Below are 17,409 nucleotides of genomic sequence, written 5' to 3'. Positions count from 1 at the left end.
TCCATTTTGTGAAAACATATTGAGGTTTTGACATTTGTTTACATTCCACATCAAAACAAAAACAAAACCTTTGAAATGCTCAGAAACAAAGGGCGACCCAGCCCTGAATACTCATTAGCTCTTTGGGTAGGACAGGCAGCTGGGGTGTGGGCGACCTGGGTTCTCTGGTTTGGAGTAGGGACTTGAATCTGGGTTCCCACGTCCCTAACCAGCTGGCGGCACTGAGAAAGATCTTGTGTCCCACTTCCAAAAAACTAGTATGTTGACCTAGAAATTGCTTCAGCTGAAATTTTATTTAAGATCAATGACAAAATTGAACAATGGCATGTCCCTCCTTAAGAACCACCTTGTGATGTGATGACTCCATGAAACTGACCATCTAAGTCATTCATTCACTCTGCATGTGTGGGTAACTTATGTTTATAAACCCCTTCTTTGTTCAGCCATGCGGTGTGCTAGCTCTTGAGAAATCAGAATATAAACCTGCTCCCACAACAAGGGAGGGTCCGGGCAGTGTGTGTGCGGGGGGGGGGAGTTCAAGGAGGACTCTGGACAGTGTGAGAGAGGAGAGTCAGGGCAGTCAGGGAAAAGGAGCAGAGGGAAATGCAAAGCCCTCTGGACAATAGCAGGGAGGGGAGTGAGGGAGCAGTACACAGGGGAGCCGGGGGCCTGCATTTTTGTGTGCGTACTTTATATATATTTTCAACCTGTAGTTGTCATACCACACACACACACATGCACAAGGTGGGCAGGTGGTTAAAAAAACAGATGATAGAACAAAACCCCTCGTCTACACTTAAAAGTTAAGTCAACGTAGCTATGGCACCCAAGCATGTGAAAGCTATGCCAACACAACCCCCCTGGTATAGACGCAGCTAGGCCAATGGAAGAATTCTTCCATCAACTTAGCTGCTGCTGCTCTGAGAGTGGATTACTAACAGTGACAGGAAAACCCCTTTCTTTTGCAGTAGCAAAGGTTTGCACTTCGCGCTACACCTGCAGCGTTGTAGCTGACTCCCTGTAGTGCCCATAGCATAGGCACATGGCCCCAGTATTTATTCTTTTTAAAACTTTGCATGATTTTTAGGCCAATTACATGGTTTGGGGGAGGGGACTGATTCATGGTTTTTTAACTCTTGTGGCTGGCAATATTGCAATGCAAGCTTAGCTGTTGTGTCACCAACAATGACACCTTAAAATAAGGCTGAACTCTTGTTTATATCAGCATGGTTATTTAAATAAATATCCATGATTTTTGACACTTGGGGATATCTCATATGACTGAGTGAGAGGATGTATTGTTAACAGTTGAAAAATCTTCAAAGGAAACAGCCAAGTTAAACTCTCATCTGTGTGAGAGCAGGAGTAAGAGTGGCAACACAGCAGCAATACAGAGGGGTAAAATCAGTGAGCTCTCAATGAGAGATTTAAAAATCCAATCCTGTGGGATGCTGATCACCCTCTTCATTTATTTAAGGATGAGCTGTTCAAAACTGGCCACTGATTTTGTGGGTGCTTGACAAAAGACACTAAAACAGTCTTAAATTAAGTCATTCAAAATCTGTAACCATTTTACAGTGCTCAGATTGAGTCTCATGATTTTGGTGTGTGTTTTTTTTTATCAATCTCCAGCTCTTGGAGTCATGCGATTACATGAGACGTTCAGCTTTCTTTTTTCTTTTTGATTTCTATATTTCTTTTAAATAGAAGTAAGTTTCTAACCCTCGTGTTTGTGGAGAAAAGCTCATAACAAGAACCCTAAAGGCTCGAAACCAGAAAGCCAATAAAAAGACGCCAATTTTTAAAAAAAACCCTCATGATGTTTTAGGCAGTCTCATGATTTGCGGGGCATGGCTCATAATTTTTGAATGCTTGAGGTTAGCAATGCTGCTCCTGAAAAGTGTATCCAATGTCTTTGGGTGATGAAGGTTCTCAACTCCTCTCACAATCAGGCTCTCCATCCTTAACTGCCATACTCTAGTTTTCCCTAGAGGCGTGGGTTACGGATGGTGTCAGCCTTTGATTTTTCTCGGCTTGTGTTCAACTTTGTGATGGAAAGGCAGTTCTTGGTTCCATTCCATACCTAGTACAGAACTTACTTTTTGTCACTCTTCACCAAACACACACAATACAAAGCCTGGAGGAAAGATTGATGTATGGCACCAAGGCTCAGACTGACCTGGCTAGCAGCAGCTCAGCAAGTCAGTACATCTTATTTTTGCGGTTTCTATGTGCTTCAGGATGTCAGCTCACATTAAACAAAAATAAAAAGGTGAGGCCCAATTTTTCTAAAGAGCTCAAGGGTAGATTTGTCAATTCTCAGCACCCACAATTGGATCCAGATTTTCAGAAAAGCTCCACTCTCATTTAGGCACCGGAGTGAAATCCTGACCCTTTTGAAGTTAATATGAGTTTTGCTATTGACTTCTATGGGTCCAGGATTTCATTCATCCCAGGTTTTTCAGAAATGCTTTGCACCCAGCAGCTCCCATTGTGACACTGACTAGATTTTTCTGAGGAACTCTGTAGCTAATGTGCTGAGCTCTTTTGAAAATCTGGCCCCAGTTGTGAGGGCTCAGTCCTTTTGAAAATCTGGCCCTAACTCTCTGGCCTTTATGGTTGTGAAGAAAAATGTATAAATAGTATCAATGAAGTGGTGATGTCCGCAGAGTCTGAAACAAAAGCTCATTCTTCTCAGTGAAGTGTTAACTCAGAAGCGTAAGGATGATGATTTCATGTCAACATGGTTAACTATTTCACTGATCAAAGCATAGACGAAAGGAGAAGTGTGGTCATATCAGGAGGATCTGCACAGTCTACTTTGACATCGTGCTTCGGCACCACAAATGAATGATGCTTCAGTAACTGCAGCCACTTATGCTTTCCCCCTTAATCTGACCCTTGGACTCAACAAGCGAAAGGAGCACCCAAGTCCTGCCCAGGGAGAGCTGAAAACCAGGATGGTATCTGAGCCTCAACAAGGGGGAGACAGGCTTGATGAGCCAAGCAGAGCCCATCAGCTCTTTGAACCTTATGGGTGGTGAGCCAAGTCCAGGAAGTACTATGAACATCTGCCCAACCTCTTGGAAGCTGATTCTCATTTTGATATCTCATGTGGCTGGAGTTTGGAAAAGTACCACTGTTCCCCCTTCCTCCCCCAGTTCAGCACCTGTGTCGCACTCAAAAGAAGCACACGATTTTTTTCATATCCAATACTGAGACTCTCAAATTCATGCCAAATACAAGTATATTGCTAATCCCAAGTGTCCAAAAATTATGAGACTGGCTTAAAAATCATGAGATCTTTAAAAATAATAACTTCTGGAGTTTTTCTATGTGTCTTCTTGGTTTTGAACTTGTAGGGGGTCACATTTTCAAGCTTTTCTCTGCAACCATGCAGAGGCTAGAAAAGTAATGTTAACACAAAAATGAAAGCTGAGGTCCCCCCCCCACATCACAGGATTCCAGGATCTGGGGCTTTCTGGAAAACACCAAATACTGCTAGACTCATGGTAAAACAACAAGAGTTGGCAACACAGGAAAGGCACTGTTTAGCTGGTATATTTCGTAACCTCATTTTTAAAGAAAGTATTCCCATCAAAATGTTGTGCAAAACCCATTCTTAGAAATTTAGATTTACAGCAAGTTTATGAATCTGAACGTCTGCTTTTACTTGGGTTAGCACAGATGCGCCCATCTCCACACTCACACAAAGCAGAGTTCATACTGTAATTTTGTAAGGTATGCTATGCCACTATTGAGCTTTGTTCTGAAGAGACCTGCATTAATTAGCACTTGTATAGTGCTTTATATCTTGGACATGTTTCATACGCATCATCCAAAAAACAGCCATCCAAGACATTTGTGTGATTATTACCACTTCCCAAATGGAGAAAATGAAGATACAGAGGGGATGAGAGGAAGGATATTATTGTAATTTAAGGCATAGGTATGGGAATCGATCTAAAGTGGACTTTATTCCTGGGTCTGCAGTGATCTTTTTGTGCAATCTTGGGGACACCTTTTAGCTTCTTTACACCTCAGTTTCCCCATCTGTACATTTCTGACTTCTTTCAGTTCAGTCTGAAAGTCAAAAGACAGGCAATCAGTCATATGTGCAAAGAGTAGGAAGAGAAGCCTGAGCAGCTTTGTGCTTTTGAGATCTTTAGATGTGGGGTGCTATACTTGACAGTTGCAAAGTCATGTGTTTATTGCGCTTTTGATGTGAATAGTCTTTACTCCTCAAATATTATTTCTCTTTAGATATTTTCATAGTTAATGTTGCCCTTGAGTCTCATGTCTTTGAGCTAAATACATGCGCTTAAATTAAGTTTTTCTTCAGTTTCAAGTTCCTGTATCACTCTGGTTGTCTTTCCCTGAAGTTTGAGTTTTTAACATTTCCCGGTTTAAAAAGTGGAGACCAGATCAGTGTAGAGTGCCCTACCAACTCTCCCTTCCCAGGGGAGGAATTGAAAAATCCTTGTGAAATTAAATAATATATTCTAGGTGCTGCTGGTAGTCATTCTAGTTGAGGTTGCCAACCCGGTCCACTACAAGACCCTATTTTCAGCTGCTGAACTTTAACTATTGAAACTGAATTTTTCCGTGTCAGGTGTCTCTGCCTTAGGCTCAATTATTTTTGGAGCAAAAATGATTCAGCTGTTTTTGAGAACAAAGTTAGGGGAAAATATGTTTTGCCTGTGTTAAATGTAAATGTGTGTGTAAAAATAAATAATGGCATACTATTTAAAGAGTGCTCTACCGAACAGGAGTATTTTCAAATGAATCAATTTATAAAGTCTAAGTTGACAAGGTTAAGTGCAGATTTGTATAGCACTCTTGAGATCCCCTTGGATGGAAAGCAGTACAGAACTGCAAATATCAAATGGGGTGGGGGGGAGAGGGAGAGAACCAAACCAAACCAAACCCTCCCACTCCTTATATGTAATGGAAAGTCAAAGGCAGAACATAAAGTGTAACCTGTGGTTTCCATCCAGTGTGTGTGTGGGGGGTGGGGGGGGGAGAGAGGTGCCTGCCTTTGGTTGATTGTGTAAATAAAGACTGAGAGGATGGAATGAAAAAGCAGCTTCCAGCAATGCCAAAGACCAGGCGTTTAACACACTCCAGGCACTGACTCACACTAACTTTGTGGAGTCAAAAGTTCCCCTCTTTTTAAAGTTCCCAGTGTGGCTGATTTTCTGTCTCCCTCCCTCCCGCTTCTCTCGCTCTTAAAAAATCCTTCAGTCTCTTCCCGCAACCCCGGTCTTGTGTGTGTATGTGATTCTCTCATGTTTCCACTACTAACTGCTGCCGTCTCTGCGAGCCCCCCTTTTGTAGCAGAAACGAGTGGTGTGGTTAAAATGATGTACAGGACAAGGGTTACTTTGTATGTCTCCTCTCCTGGAGAGACAGACAACGGGACAGTCATTCAATCCACCCTCCCTTGCCCCTGGAGCACAAGTGAGCTTAGCCTTAGCAAGGAGGAGAGGAGACTGAGCCAGGGAGGGTGAGAGAATTGGAGAAAAAAAGAGCTCTCTCCTCCCAAACACAGAAGAAGGAGGAGGAGGAAGAGAGCCAGAGGCCAAACAAAACAGTGAGAGAGTTGAAGGAAACCTCCTCCCCTTTTGGGAAAAGGAAAGTGAAGAGTGAGTAGGCTCTGAGGATGATAACTTAGTGCAGAGCAGGGAGGGGCAGCCAGTCCTTTCTCTCCCAGGCTCTGCCAAGTGCCCCCATTGCAGAAGTGCTCAGGTCTGTCCTGTGTGTTTGGTGTGTTTGGGAAGGAGAACAGGAGAGATGGCACAGGACACTGAAGGCATCAGGGATGCGCCCCAGGTGCCGAAGAAAGAGGAGAAGGAGAGGAAGAAGAGGAGGCGAAGAAAGAGGAAGAAGAAGGAGAGCAAGACACGGACTGTGCGCTCTAACCTGCTGCTACCTGGGCCTGAGACAGAGAAGCCCCAAAGGATCCCCCTGGCCAACAATCGCCTCAAGACCACCAAGTACACAGCTCTGTCGTTCCTGCCCAAGAACCTCTTTGAGCAGTTTCACCGCCTGGCCAATGTCTACTTTGTCTTCATCGCACTGCTCAACTTCGTGCCGTCGGTGAACGCTTTCCAGCCCGAGCTGGCCTTGGCCCCTGTGCTCTTCATCCTGGCTGTCACTGCCATCAAGGATCTGTGGGAGGATTACAGCCGCTACCGCTCTGACAATGAGATTAACCACATGGAGTGTCTGGTCTACTGCAGGTGAGGGAGCATGCTGTGTGCATGGGGAGGAGGGTGGAAGACTGGCAGAGACATGGGGGTAGCATAATGGCAGCTGGTGTCAATGGAAATCTGGGATGGGGGTGCATAAGAAGGGCGGGGGCATGTTGAGGGGTTGATATAACCAAACGGGTTTGTCTCTGACCCCATTTGCTTGCTACTATGAAATGTGGGAGAGGATCTAGAGGGACTGTAATTTTGACCGTATTTGTACAGAGCCTAGCACAATGGCGTCCCTCCCAGCCCATAATTAGGGCTCCTAGGTGCTATGATAATATAATGAGAGTTGGGGAGTGAGCAGGTGACCTGCTCTGAAGTGTTTCCATTTACATCACTAAACTCAGCTTAATGAAAGCACTCTGTTATCCACATTTTAGGCATTTATCCCATGAACCCCAGTTTGCTGTCCTCTTAGCCAGAAGTTTTGAGGTTCCCAAAGCATTTGAGATAAACTGTAATCCCACTGTGAATTACAGACTTGTGAGAGTCAGTGAGTAAGCAAAGTTTAAAAAAAAAAAAAGGCTTGTGCAGCATCACAAAATGAACTTCATTCACTTACTAGACGAGTATTATTTGATTTGTAAGCATTTGTGAGAATACTTCATTGTGTAAGCGGCCAATTCTACGGCAGTATACTTGCTAACAGGGATTTAGTTTTAGTCACATGAAACCACACTCAAGTAATGTGCTATTTAATTTTTGCTGAGCAGAGGGTAGAGGCCTCAGGTCTCTCTGTTTGAATTATGGGGGGTATGGGTTAGTGAAGTGTGAAATAGTGGGGTTCTGCTGTGTTTGGTTTTCTAAAGAATGTGAGGTGGGGGCATCATTCAATATTTGCTTTTCAAAAGCCAGTCATTTATTTTCTCCAGCGTCATCGTGCACTGTGAATTTTCTACCTCCTGGTGCTGAAAGAGGAGTTTTCGTCCATTTGTTTCTTCTCTCTTTGAAATGAATTTTTACATATGATCAGAGCTACACTGATTTACACCAACTGAGGATCTAGCCCTTAGAGATCTATAGCAGTTCCTTTTTAAAGGCATCATTGGTTATTTACACAATCGTAGCTGAGGCTGAGATTTTTTGGGAAGCCGGGGGCCGGGGGGGGGCGGGAGGGTGGTCTTATGCACCAGTTTCCAAGAGAGCTGGTTTTGCTGATCCTTCTGCTGCTATTACAGTACAGGCAGTAAAGTCAGGCAGGAATGTGAAACACATGTTAAGAAGTTTGTTGTCTCTTCCTGGGGGTGAAGGGTCCTGACTGAGATAGGCATTCCAGCAGACAGCAGCAACTCTCTCATTACAAGTCAGAACAGAGCAAGTCAGAAATACTTGCAGTAGGCTTTATTTTTAGTCTTCATCAAATTCTCTCTTTCATTTCCCAGTCTCATATCACATCAAGAAATCTCAACCTGTTTTTTTCCCCTCCTATAGTTATGTTTCTGTGGGAAAGATAGTAAAAGGGTTTTATTTCAGTTGGCTAAAACTGTACTAACTAAACCTATGCAGAGCCCATGCAAACAAGTAACACTTATTTAGGACCAAATTCTGACACCCCAACTCATGTGGAACAGATTTAAAATTTTTATTAAAGCTAATGTTAAAAAATTATATAACACATAGGTTGGGAAAAGCGTGTCTGTACATCTGGGTATAGTGCTTAGATTATCCACAAATACAAAGTTTGTTTTTAAAGTCATATGACACATAGAGTACATAATCAGCAATAACACAAATTTAGGTGAATAGATTTAACAATACAGTTTAGATATTAGAATCCGAATACTCGGGTACATCACTCATGAAAAGTTGTACAGAGATTTGGTTGTGGAAAGCAAAATATAAGAATGAGTGGAGATTGTCCCTCACTAATTGAGAATTAGGTAGGTTGTCCATTTAGAAAATACAATCCATAAGGAAAGTATTTCAGTTACTTTCCTGTACCTTATTCTGAGCAGTTCCACTTTCTTCAGTAAGGCCACTTCTGGAGGAAGGGAAGACTCAGTGTGAGTGAGGGTTGCAAAATCTATCCTCTAGTTAGTAAATAGGAAGTGTAGAAACAGATAGTCTAGACCCCAAAGTTAAAAATTTAAAAACTACATGTTGTAGAAGCCATTCAAAAGCCTTAATAGTAATTCTGGGCTGGCTTTCCCCACCAGAACTTTTCTTTTTGAACTGCAACCAAATGGTTAAAAGTGACCATTAGAAAATGTGTACTTTCACTGTCACTTTCAAATTGATATTGAAGCTCGTTGAGATTCGTAGCTAAGCATTTAATGTGTTGTACTTTGTTCTAGTTTATGCTTAGCATTTATGTTGTGTTTAAACTCAAAGTTAGAGTCCTAGTATTTTGTGGACTATATTATTTAGAGTTACAGTTTTATTGGTTTAGAGGGGAATAGCTTGGGTACCCTTCTGATTTTGAATCAATCTATTCCCAGTGGTGTAGTAAACTTGAAAGCATAGAACTGTAGGTCCAGCTACTCAAATAAAAATTTCTGAATCGGGATGGAAGTTGAATGCTGCTTAGTTAGAATTGCACCCAGGAGCAAAGCCCAAGTGGGCTCTTTCCCTAGAAGTCCAGGACTTCACACTTCTGGAGAAGGAAAGTGGCCGTGCTGGGAAGGGGCAGTTTTCAGCTGCATGATCTACTCCTAACTGGGTGGATAGTTGTGTGGAATTTAATGCTGCTCTCTGCACCCTCCCTATTTTAGCATAGGCATTGGGCCTAAGTAGTTTAAATGTATGGTAATATCTGTCCTCCCAAAAAGATCCTAAAGGGCTTCACAGATTACTGCATCTATGTAACATACTGTCGAAATGGAGCCATCTCTGAGGGAGACAGCAGCAGACAACTAGCTCCCAAAATATTCAAGAGCCAGAGACAGGGATTTTTTCCCAGGAGTTGTAGGGAAAACCATTTCTTTTTTTGGTAAGTACCATAGACCCCTTAACATCCATGCAGAGCAGACTGGCTCTTGCTTTCTAATTGTTTAACATTTCTTTTCAGATGAAGATGGAAGTCAGTTCTTACATTACCTAGGCTCGTTCGTCTATGTCACTCATGGCTCTACTCATGGCTACAGTATCAATTCCTTATTTGATCATAAATTGCAAAACTTAAATTTAATGATAGGCAGAGCCTGCTGCTGTCAGTGCCAGCTAATCAGGATAAGGCCCCAACAGAATATTGACAGAAGTAGTAACCTCAGTAAGAGGCTTTCAGTAATAAATATACAAATAGACCTTTCCTGTATCTGCACATCACAGAGTAGGATAGGAAGGGCTGATAATACGCCAACAAGCAGGATGCGAGACAGTTGTGGTAGGGGCTATGCCTTTCTCCTCCTACTTCCCCCCAACAATGGGAACTCCGATGATCCCTTCTTATAAAGTCATTATTGCAGTGTGAATTCAGACACCAGTCAAATCACGCTTGACAATACCCTGTAGAAATAGAAAAAAAATGCAGATTGCACATGGAAACGTTTTCTCAGAATGATTCCAAGATACACACATTGCTGCTGGTTTTAAATATTTGGCAACACCAAGTGTGGGCTGGGAGCGCATGTCTTAAAAGCTCTTCTAGGCAGAGGTCTTGTTTGCAGTATATTCTTGCAAAGCACAATATGCATTCACATGCTGTACAAATAAAAAATTAATATGAATAACATTGGCACTCATCCTGTGTGGAATTATATTTTGGAAGTGACTTCATGCAATGTGGCTGAAACAGTGTCCGTTAACATTTTTCAGGGTGTATTACGTTCAAAATGAAAGGCTTCAGTTTCAGTGCCTACTCGAATGTCTTTCAGGTCCAGAAAAAGTATTGCTGCAGTGTGTAAGCTTCTCCGTTTACAGATCAGAAGGTCATACTGGTTCTTTTGTGGACATGGAAACTTAGATTTATCAAATCAAAACTTCTGACCTGATTGTTTGTTTTTTCCAGTGGTGCTGAGCTCCTGCTGTTCAGCTCCTACTGATTGTAATGGGAGCTGCAGGTGCTTATTGCCTTAGAAAAATCAAGATTATCCTCCTTCAGTAAAACCCAAGAGAAAGAGAAAAGAGAGCATGAGGAACTTGCTTCATGGAATTTCCAAAATATGTTCGCTTAATTAACATGTTTTCAGCCCTACAGAAGAAACACAGGGTAACCTTCACACACAAACTGAGGAACAGGGGCAAAGCAAGTTACGTCTTTTGGGATCCTAAGACATCCATGTGGTGGCTGGAATCGCTTCTCTGAAGCCTTTCCAGAAATAAAGCATTCCTGCATCTGATTCAAAAGGAAACTGCATAGGATTAGTCTGTTTCCTCTGCAAGGAGCTCTTTACACTAGAAATTGACTGCAGAGAATAAGGGAGTAGGATTGTGTGCCTGGGGTCAATATCCTTTTTCAGCTGGGGAACATTCCTCTTAATGTTACTCTCTTTTTGTCTGTTTTCTATGTTCTGTCCAGGCTGACTGTGAATAACTAATTGGGAAGCATGATGGCGTCAGTTACTTGTTATGTCCACTGCCACACATGTGTTTTGGGGCAATCATGTGGTCTGGTGGAAACCAAGCCAAGAATCAGGAGAGCTGGGTTCTGTTCCCAGATCTACCACTGACTTGCTGTGTCATTTTGGGTAAATTTCCTCAACTACCTCAGTTTCCCCATTCAAAAAAATGAATATCTAGCCCCTTATGATGCATATGAGAGCCTATAGAAATGATCTAGGCATACTTCATAAGGTATCAGGTCATATTTCTGGTCCATAGGCAGGGATTCAGAAACCCAAGGGAACTGATAGGCAGAGGCCTGGCCAAACAGTGGATTTCAGCTATCTCATATTGCTCCTCATTGTAACTCCTATTGTAAACAGGCAAAGCTGCTATAAGCCACGCTGTGCAGTCCTGTAATTCACCATTGCTGCAGGCTGGAGGAGTTACCTTCTGCAGTGCACATCATGGCTTATAACTATTTTGCCTTTCCACTCCGAAATTTTGCAATGGCACAGCTACGCTGGTGGCAAGCCACTAATGATCGTAACTGGGGCAAATCCCCAGTGTCGACAAGGTCTGCTGATGATGTTGGAGTAATGCCTTCAGCCTGTCTCCCCAGCCAGGATGTGGAAGTGAGAGTTGGGCCATCAAACATTCGTTTTTAAAAACAAGCTCCAGGTGAAGTCTACTTTTAATTGACCTATCCAAGGTTTTTAAAGTAGTGGTGTAGTTAAAAAGTGGTGAGTACAATAAACACTCAGAGGCAGAATAGGCCTGGCAACAAACTACTGTTCCTGTGTTGATCTGTGGACAGCACATCATCATTAACGCACAGAGACTCAGGAAAGTAGGCCTAAGGCTAGACCATGCCTGAAATGTAAGATAAGAAATCCAAGCTGGCATGTCTGCCTGGGTTCTTTTATAAAAATTGCAGTAGGACACTTATTTCCTCGGTGGCAACCATGCTTAAGAGTTCTTGAGTTTTCAAAGGGAACTGTACACTTAGCCCTGATTTCAAAGGCTTCTGCTGGCAACTCCCTTCATGAAGACTGCATCGTTAACCCTGTTGTCCCACTCCTTGGGCACTATGCACTGGTGGACTTACTGTCTCCAAAAACCTGGTTTTGCTTCACAGATCACCCTCTGGCACATGGATAGCTCTAACATCCCAACAAACAGGAGCCATGTATCAGTCCTCCCCTGGAAGGCAGAACTATGAGAACTAAAATGTCTCAGAACTATGGTCCAGGTTTGCACCATACTCCAGCACTAAGATGGGGGACGGGGGGGGGTCTCAGATTCATAGTATAGCACATCTTCAGAGAGATTGTTGTGTGCCCATCCATAATTGTATATACCACATTCCCTCCCAATGTTGATCAAATAACATTCCACAGCAGTTGTTTATTTGGAAAAGTAATATTTGGAAAGACCCCCTCCTTGTGGTCTAGCAAGGAGACACAACGCCGTGTGACCATGCTCTTTGCAGACTACCAGAAAGAGCTCTGTAGACCACTGTTCAGGAAGCTTCTCATTGATACATCATTACTGGCATAGTTAAGACTGTAATCTCAGTTTTTTTGTGAGCACAAACACACACCAAATAGTGAAGAAAGCCTCCCTCATTTACCACCTATCTCCAGCAATAGAAGTTGACTGTGATATCTTTATTGTCCTTCAAAGGATCTTTCTTTTCATTACCTATCATCCTTGAGGATTGGGAAACTTTTCCGGCTTTCACACAGACAAGTTAAGGTGGCTTAAATCACCCCCCAAAAAAAATTCCAAAAACCTGTCTTAATTGCTTATGAAGCCAATTTTCCACACTGAAATTGGCACTAGAGTTATGAATCCCATTCCTAAGAGTACTATTATCTCAAGTCCTTTTATAGTTAGGGCTGTTTTTGAATGTGGAGCATGGATAGATGTAATCAATGTTCATAATAGGGAATTAGAAAAAGTATAATGTAGAAGCATTTTTTAATGAAATCTTTGCATATGTGCCAGAAAGGAAATGGAATAAAACAAACCCAAAATCCAATTTGAGGAAGGTGACATGGACATTTTAAAACACATCGGCAGAGTTCCTTTTGCATTTCCAAGAGGCACAACCCCTGGGGAGTGGAGATAGGAACCAGGTGCCTGTCAGCCACCTTTGCGCTCTCCTGAATCTGGGCTGCTCTGGGGATCAGTCTCCAGCATAAATTAGACTCCTTCAATTTACAGCAGTCTCCTCAGGGCTACAGACCGGTGTGAAGCAGCTCAGAATCACCCTGTTTACTATAAATTATGCCCCCACCATTCTCCTCCCTGGGTTTGTGGGGGAGGGATGGCAGTGTTGTCACAGGGGCCAGAGTTGGGGGCGGGGACAGAATTCTTCCAACTGTGTCTTTCAATAAATAACATGATTCTGTTTTTCAAACCAAGAGCTCTAAAATGCACAGAAGACATAACTTTGCAAAAACGTTCATCGTACTGTTTCAGGGATCACAGAAATACATCATGGTGCCCACAGAAACCAACCAGCCACCCAACTAAAAATAAACCCTGTCTTGTGGATCATTGCTAGATGTCTGTTTAATCCACTTGACCTTGCCAGCCTACCATATGCCCTCTGCTCTCACTGGTTGTTGTTTTTCCCCCTCTGTACCTAAAGGAAAGCAGATGCAGATCTTTACCTAGTGCACCCCCCACCTTAAGAATAATCATAAAGAAAATCCTGCATGGCAGGGGATTACATAGTAGTATCCAGAGATGGGAAAGAGTTATGTTGCTCTTGAGTATTTTATTAAAATTCTATGACTGCCTTGTCATTTTTCTTCCTGTAATGTGGTGCTACAAATGGGCAGGTCTCTCAGGAACAACAGCCAGCTTTTGCATCATGAAGAGTCATTGCATAAACTCAGACTCTGTTGGAGAGTTGCTCTAAGTACAGAGGTCATTTGTTTTGTTTTATGTTCTGGTTGCCTAGAAGTAATGGCCCACTTTCAGGAAGAGTTTAAATGCTTGAAGTCTAGACAGTTGTGCTTTTTGGCTGTAACGTGTCCATGCTACTATTTTAACACTGAGCATGTGAACAACATTGCAAAATAATTGGTGCTTTTATCCCCCACCCCTTTTTTCTAACTATTGTAAAACTGCCACCTTGGTCCCTTGAGCTTGTCTTTTGTCTGACGTCTTAGGCTTTAGTCATTCTGTAGGATAACCATATCTGTGCTGCTGGCCCCCTTTTTCTGTTCTCTGGCTGAGAACCTGAGCAGCTTAGGCATGCCCATATTCGCTGTGTGTGTTTGGTTGCCTCTCCTCAGGATGGGCTGTCTTGAATTTCCCCAAAACACTGAAGCCAACATTTTCTAAGTAGGATGACTAAAGTTAGGTTCCTAAATTGAAGTCAATGGGATTTAAGTGTGCTCAGCATCACTGAAAATCAGGCCACCTATTTAGGCTCCTAAAGATAGAGGTTGGTGCTTAGCTGCAATCTCCTTAATGCAAAAGGAGTTTAACCAGAAGATGATTAGAAAAAGTAAGAGAAATCAATTTAGATCAAAAGTAAATTATATGAAATCAAGTCAGCTAACAGATAATCTTGCACGTATAGTACAGTGCAAGGTCTTCACTTACATGTTTTCATAGATTCTATTGTGATCATCTAGACCAGTGTTTTTAAAACCGTGGGTCGAGACCCTGTACTGGGTCACGGCATGTCAGGCACTGGGTCGCCATGCTCTGGTCAGTACCACCGACCGGGATGTTAAAAGTCCTCTCGGCGGTGCTGCCCAGCTAAGGCAAGCTAGTGCCTACCTTTTCGGACACCACACTGTGCCCTGGAAGCAGCCAGCAGCGGGTCCGGCTTCTAGGCAAGGGGGCCATGGATCTCTGCACTCCCATTGGCTGGAAACTGGCCAAAGGGAGCTGGGGGGGTGGAGGGGCCTACATGTGAGAGTTGTGTGAAGCCACTTGCGCGTGCCTCCGCCTAGAAGCTGGACCTGTTCCTGGCCACTTCTGAGGTGCAGTGCGGTCTGCGGTCTCAGGACAGGTGGGAAGCCTGCCTCTGCACCCTGGCTGCGCCGCTGACCCGGAGCCACCGGAGGTAAATCCATGTCCCAACCCTGTGCCCCAATCCCCTACCCCAGCCCTGAGCCCCCCCAAACCTGGAATCCCTTCCTGCACCCCAAACCACTCATCTCCAGCCCCACCCCAGAGCCCTGACCCCCTCCCGCACCCCAACCCGCAACCCCCAGCCCAGAACCCCCTCCTACACCCTGAACCCCTAATTCTCAGCCCCACCCCACAGCCCTCACCCCCAGCCCAGAGCCCTGAACCCCCTCCTGCACCGCACCCCCAAATCCCAGCCCAGAACCCCCTCCTACACTCTGAACCCCTAATTCTCGGCCCCACCTCACACCCCAATTCTCTGCCCCAGCCCTGACCCCCCACACACATACCCCAAACCCCTTATACCGAGCTCCGTTGGGTCATGGGCATTAACAATTTTCTTCAACTCTGTCCCCAGGAAAAAAGTTTGAAAACCACTGAGCTAGACACCATTGTGATCATCTAGTCTGACTTCATGATTAACACAGGCCAGAGAACTTCCCCCAAATAGTTCCTACAGCAGATCTTTTAGCAAAATACCCAATCTTGATTTAAAAATTGTCTGTGATGGAGAATTCACCATTAGCCTTGGTAAATTGTTCCAATGGTTAGAGACCTGCAAATCTGCAGATATCTGCTTTATATCCGTGGATATATCCGCGGAGCATGTTTGTGGATCGTGGATGGATGCAGATCCAAATTTTATATCTTGAGCCCTGTAAATCTGTGGGTATCCACTTTATATCCATGGACCATGTTTGTGGATTGTGAATTGGATGTGGATACAAATTTTGTATCTGCGCAGGGCTCTACCAATGGTTAATTACCCTCACTGTCACAAATTTACTCCTTATTGTTAGGGCTCAGATGTTTGCTGTGTTTCATCAGGATCTCGCCTCTCCCTTTCACGATTTCAGTGTCGTGGCTGCTCACTTTGTCAGCTTTTTCCTTCTGCCTTCTTCTTTGTTATAGTCCTGCAAATCTGTGAAATAAAAGCTTGAGCATATACATCATACCAGGAGAGAAGGGATCCTTTGATCCTTTATTTTTAGCATCTGAATGATATTTGCACACCTGAGAGCATTGTGGCCTCTCTTCTCTGAACCCCAATACCTACTCTATGTTCACGTTTTATTCAATATTGTATAAAATAACTCTTCCCTGAGTCAACGGGTTGTTTGGTCTCTTTCGCATATACAGTTACGTGTCTTCCACATACACAAAGGTTGATCCATTAATGTGTAGATGGAGGATGGAAATCCTCTTAAATTCTCATTAGGTTTTCATTGACCTGACAGACAGTTGCCTGAAGTAATTAGTTTGGTTTCTTTCTCTCTCTGAGACAGACAGGAACTGGATTTTAATAATTCCAATAGATGCATCATTTCAATCAATATCCAATAAGACTTCTGGATACTGGGTGCATTGTCTGTCCAGCTGTTTTTCTAAATGGCTGTTTAACAACTGGATTTTAAAAAGCGTAGATTAAATGTGTTCTGTTAGATGAAGTGGTTAATTTAGTCTCAAATGCCTTATCTCAAATTGCATTCTGCTTTCAGTGTTATCCATTAACATATTATTCACACTTGCACATTCCATTTACATAATTTATATCAAAGCTAAGAAACAGTGTAAGAGACTAGTTGTTGTTAATAAATAATTTTTTTCCTTGAATAATTGATAACCTTTTTGTGGAATTGTCAGTCTATAAAGTGAGCATTCTTTCTCCTTTTGCTGTTTGTTTTTACCTTCAGGTCATAGCTGTAGGTTTGCTTGTTTTATTTTTTGTTTGTTTTTTTGTTTTTAAAACATGAGTTACCGTAGCGTGTGTTTGATTCTGTGTTAATCACTTCGTCTTTATGTGGTTAGGTACTAGGTCAACTAAAAGGGTTTAATATATGTAATTTACTAAAAAATACAGAAGTCTGTGTGTGTTCAGCATGCTTACTGCTGTTTTACAAAACAGAAAATAAGCTTATATTTCAAAGTAGCTTTAAAGTTTCACATACAGACATGTAAAGTTGTCTCACTCTCTAGGTATAGATGTTATATACAGCAAATAATGATGCTACATGAAAAGGGTTTGGATTACATGATGCAGGATAAAATCCTGGCCCCACTGAAATCAGTGACTTGACTTCATTGGAATCAGGATTTCACCCTAAATCTCTTAACTTCTGTGTTTGAATTGCTGTCTTCTCTTTGCATTATGTATTATGTAGGAAGGATGGGCTACACCTACACCAGAATGGAACCGGATTGCTGGCATGTAAAGGTAAAAAGGTTGTAGAATAGTTTTTAAACTAAGGGCTGGGGGAAAGCTGACAGGTATGGAGGAACACGTGGTCTGGACAGAGACATCCCTTAGGGGAGGATCTGTTAATGGAGAATCTCTATATCCTAGTAAAGAGGAGTGGATGGAAGATAATAAAATACAGGTAGGATCTGATGAGAAACAGTCAAATGAAAGAGTCTCATTCAGTTACATCACATTGTGGCAGACAGCTTAAAATTGACAATTTTTAAGTGCTTATATACAAATAATAAGTAAATAATAAGATGGGTGAACTTGAGT

General features: G+C 42.8%; 1 protein-coding gene across 3 annotated transcripts in view; it reads left to right on the top strand.

The window, feature by feature from the left end:
- Positions 1-5,531: 5,531 nt before the first annotated feature.
- ATP10A (ATPase phospholipid transporting 10A (putative)) overlaps positions 5,532-17,409 on the top strand; it is a 156,148-nt gene continuing 144,270 nt past the window's right edge. For 2 of the 3 annotated variants that reach the window (XM_075130795.1, XM_048858802.2), the window contains exon 1: positions 5,533-6,242. In XM_075130795.1, the coding sequence (XP_074986896.1) occupies positions 5,794-6,242 (449 nt within the window). In that variant the 5' untranslated portion in view covers positions 5,533-5,793. Of the gene's footprint in view, positions 6,243-17,409 lie in introns of all 3 variants that reach the window. The other variant, XM_075130796.1, reaches the window with a different exon arrangement.

Source organism: Caretta caretta, chromosome 1, assembly GCF_965140235.1.
Source record: "Caretta caretta isolate rCarCar2 chromosome 1, rCarCar1.hap1, whole genome shotgun sequence".
NCBI classification, from domain to species: Eukaryota; Metazoa; Chordata; order Testudines; family Cheloniidae; genus Caretta; species Caretta caretta.
This window is presented reverse-complemented; position numbering and strand designations above follow the sequence as displayed.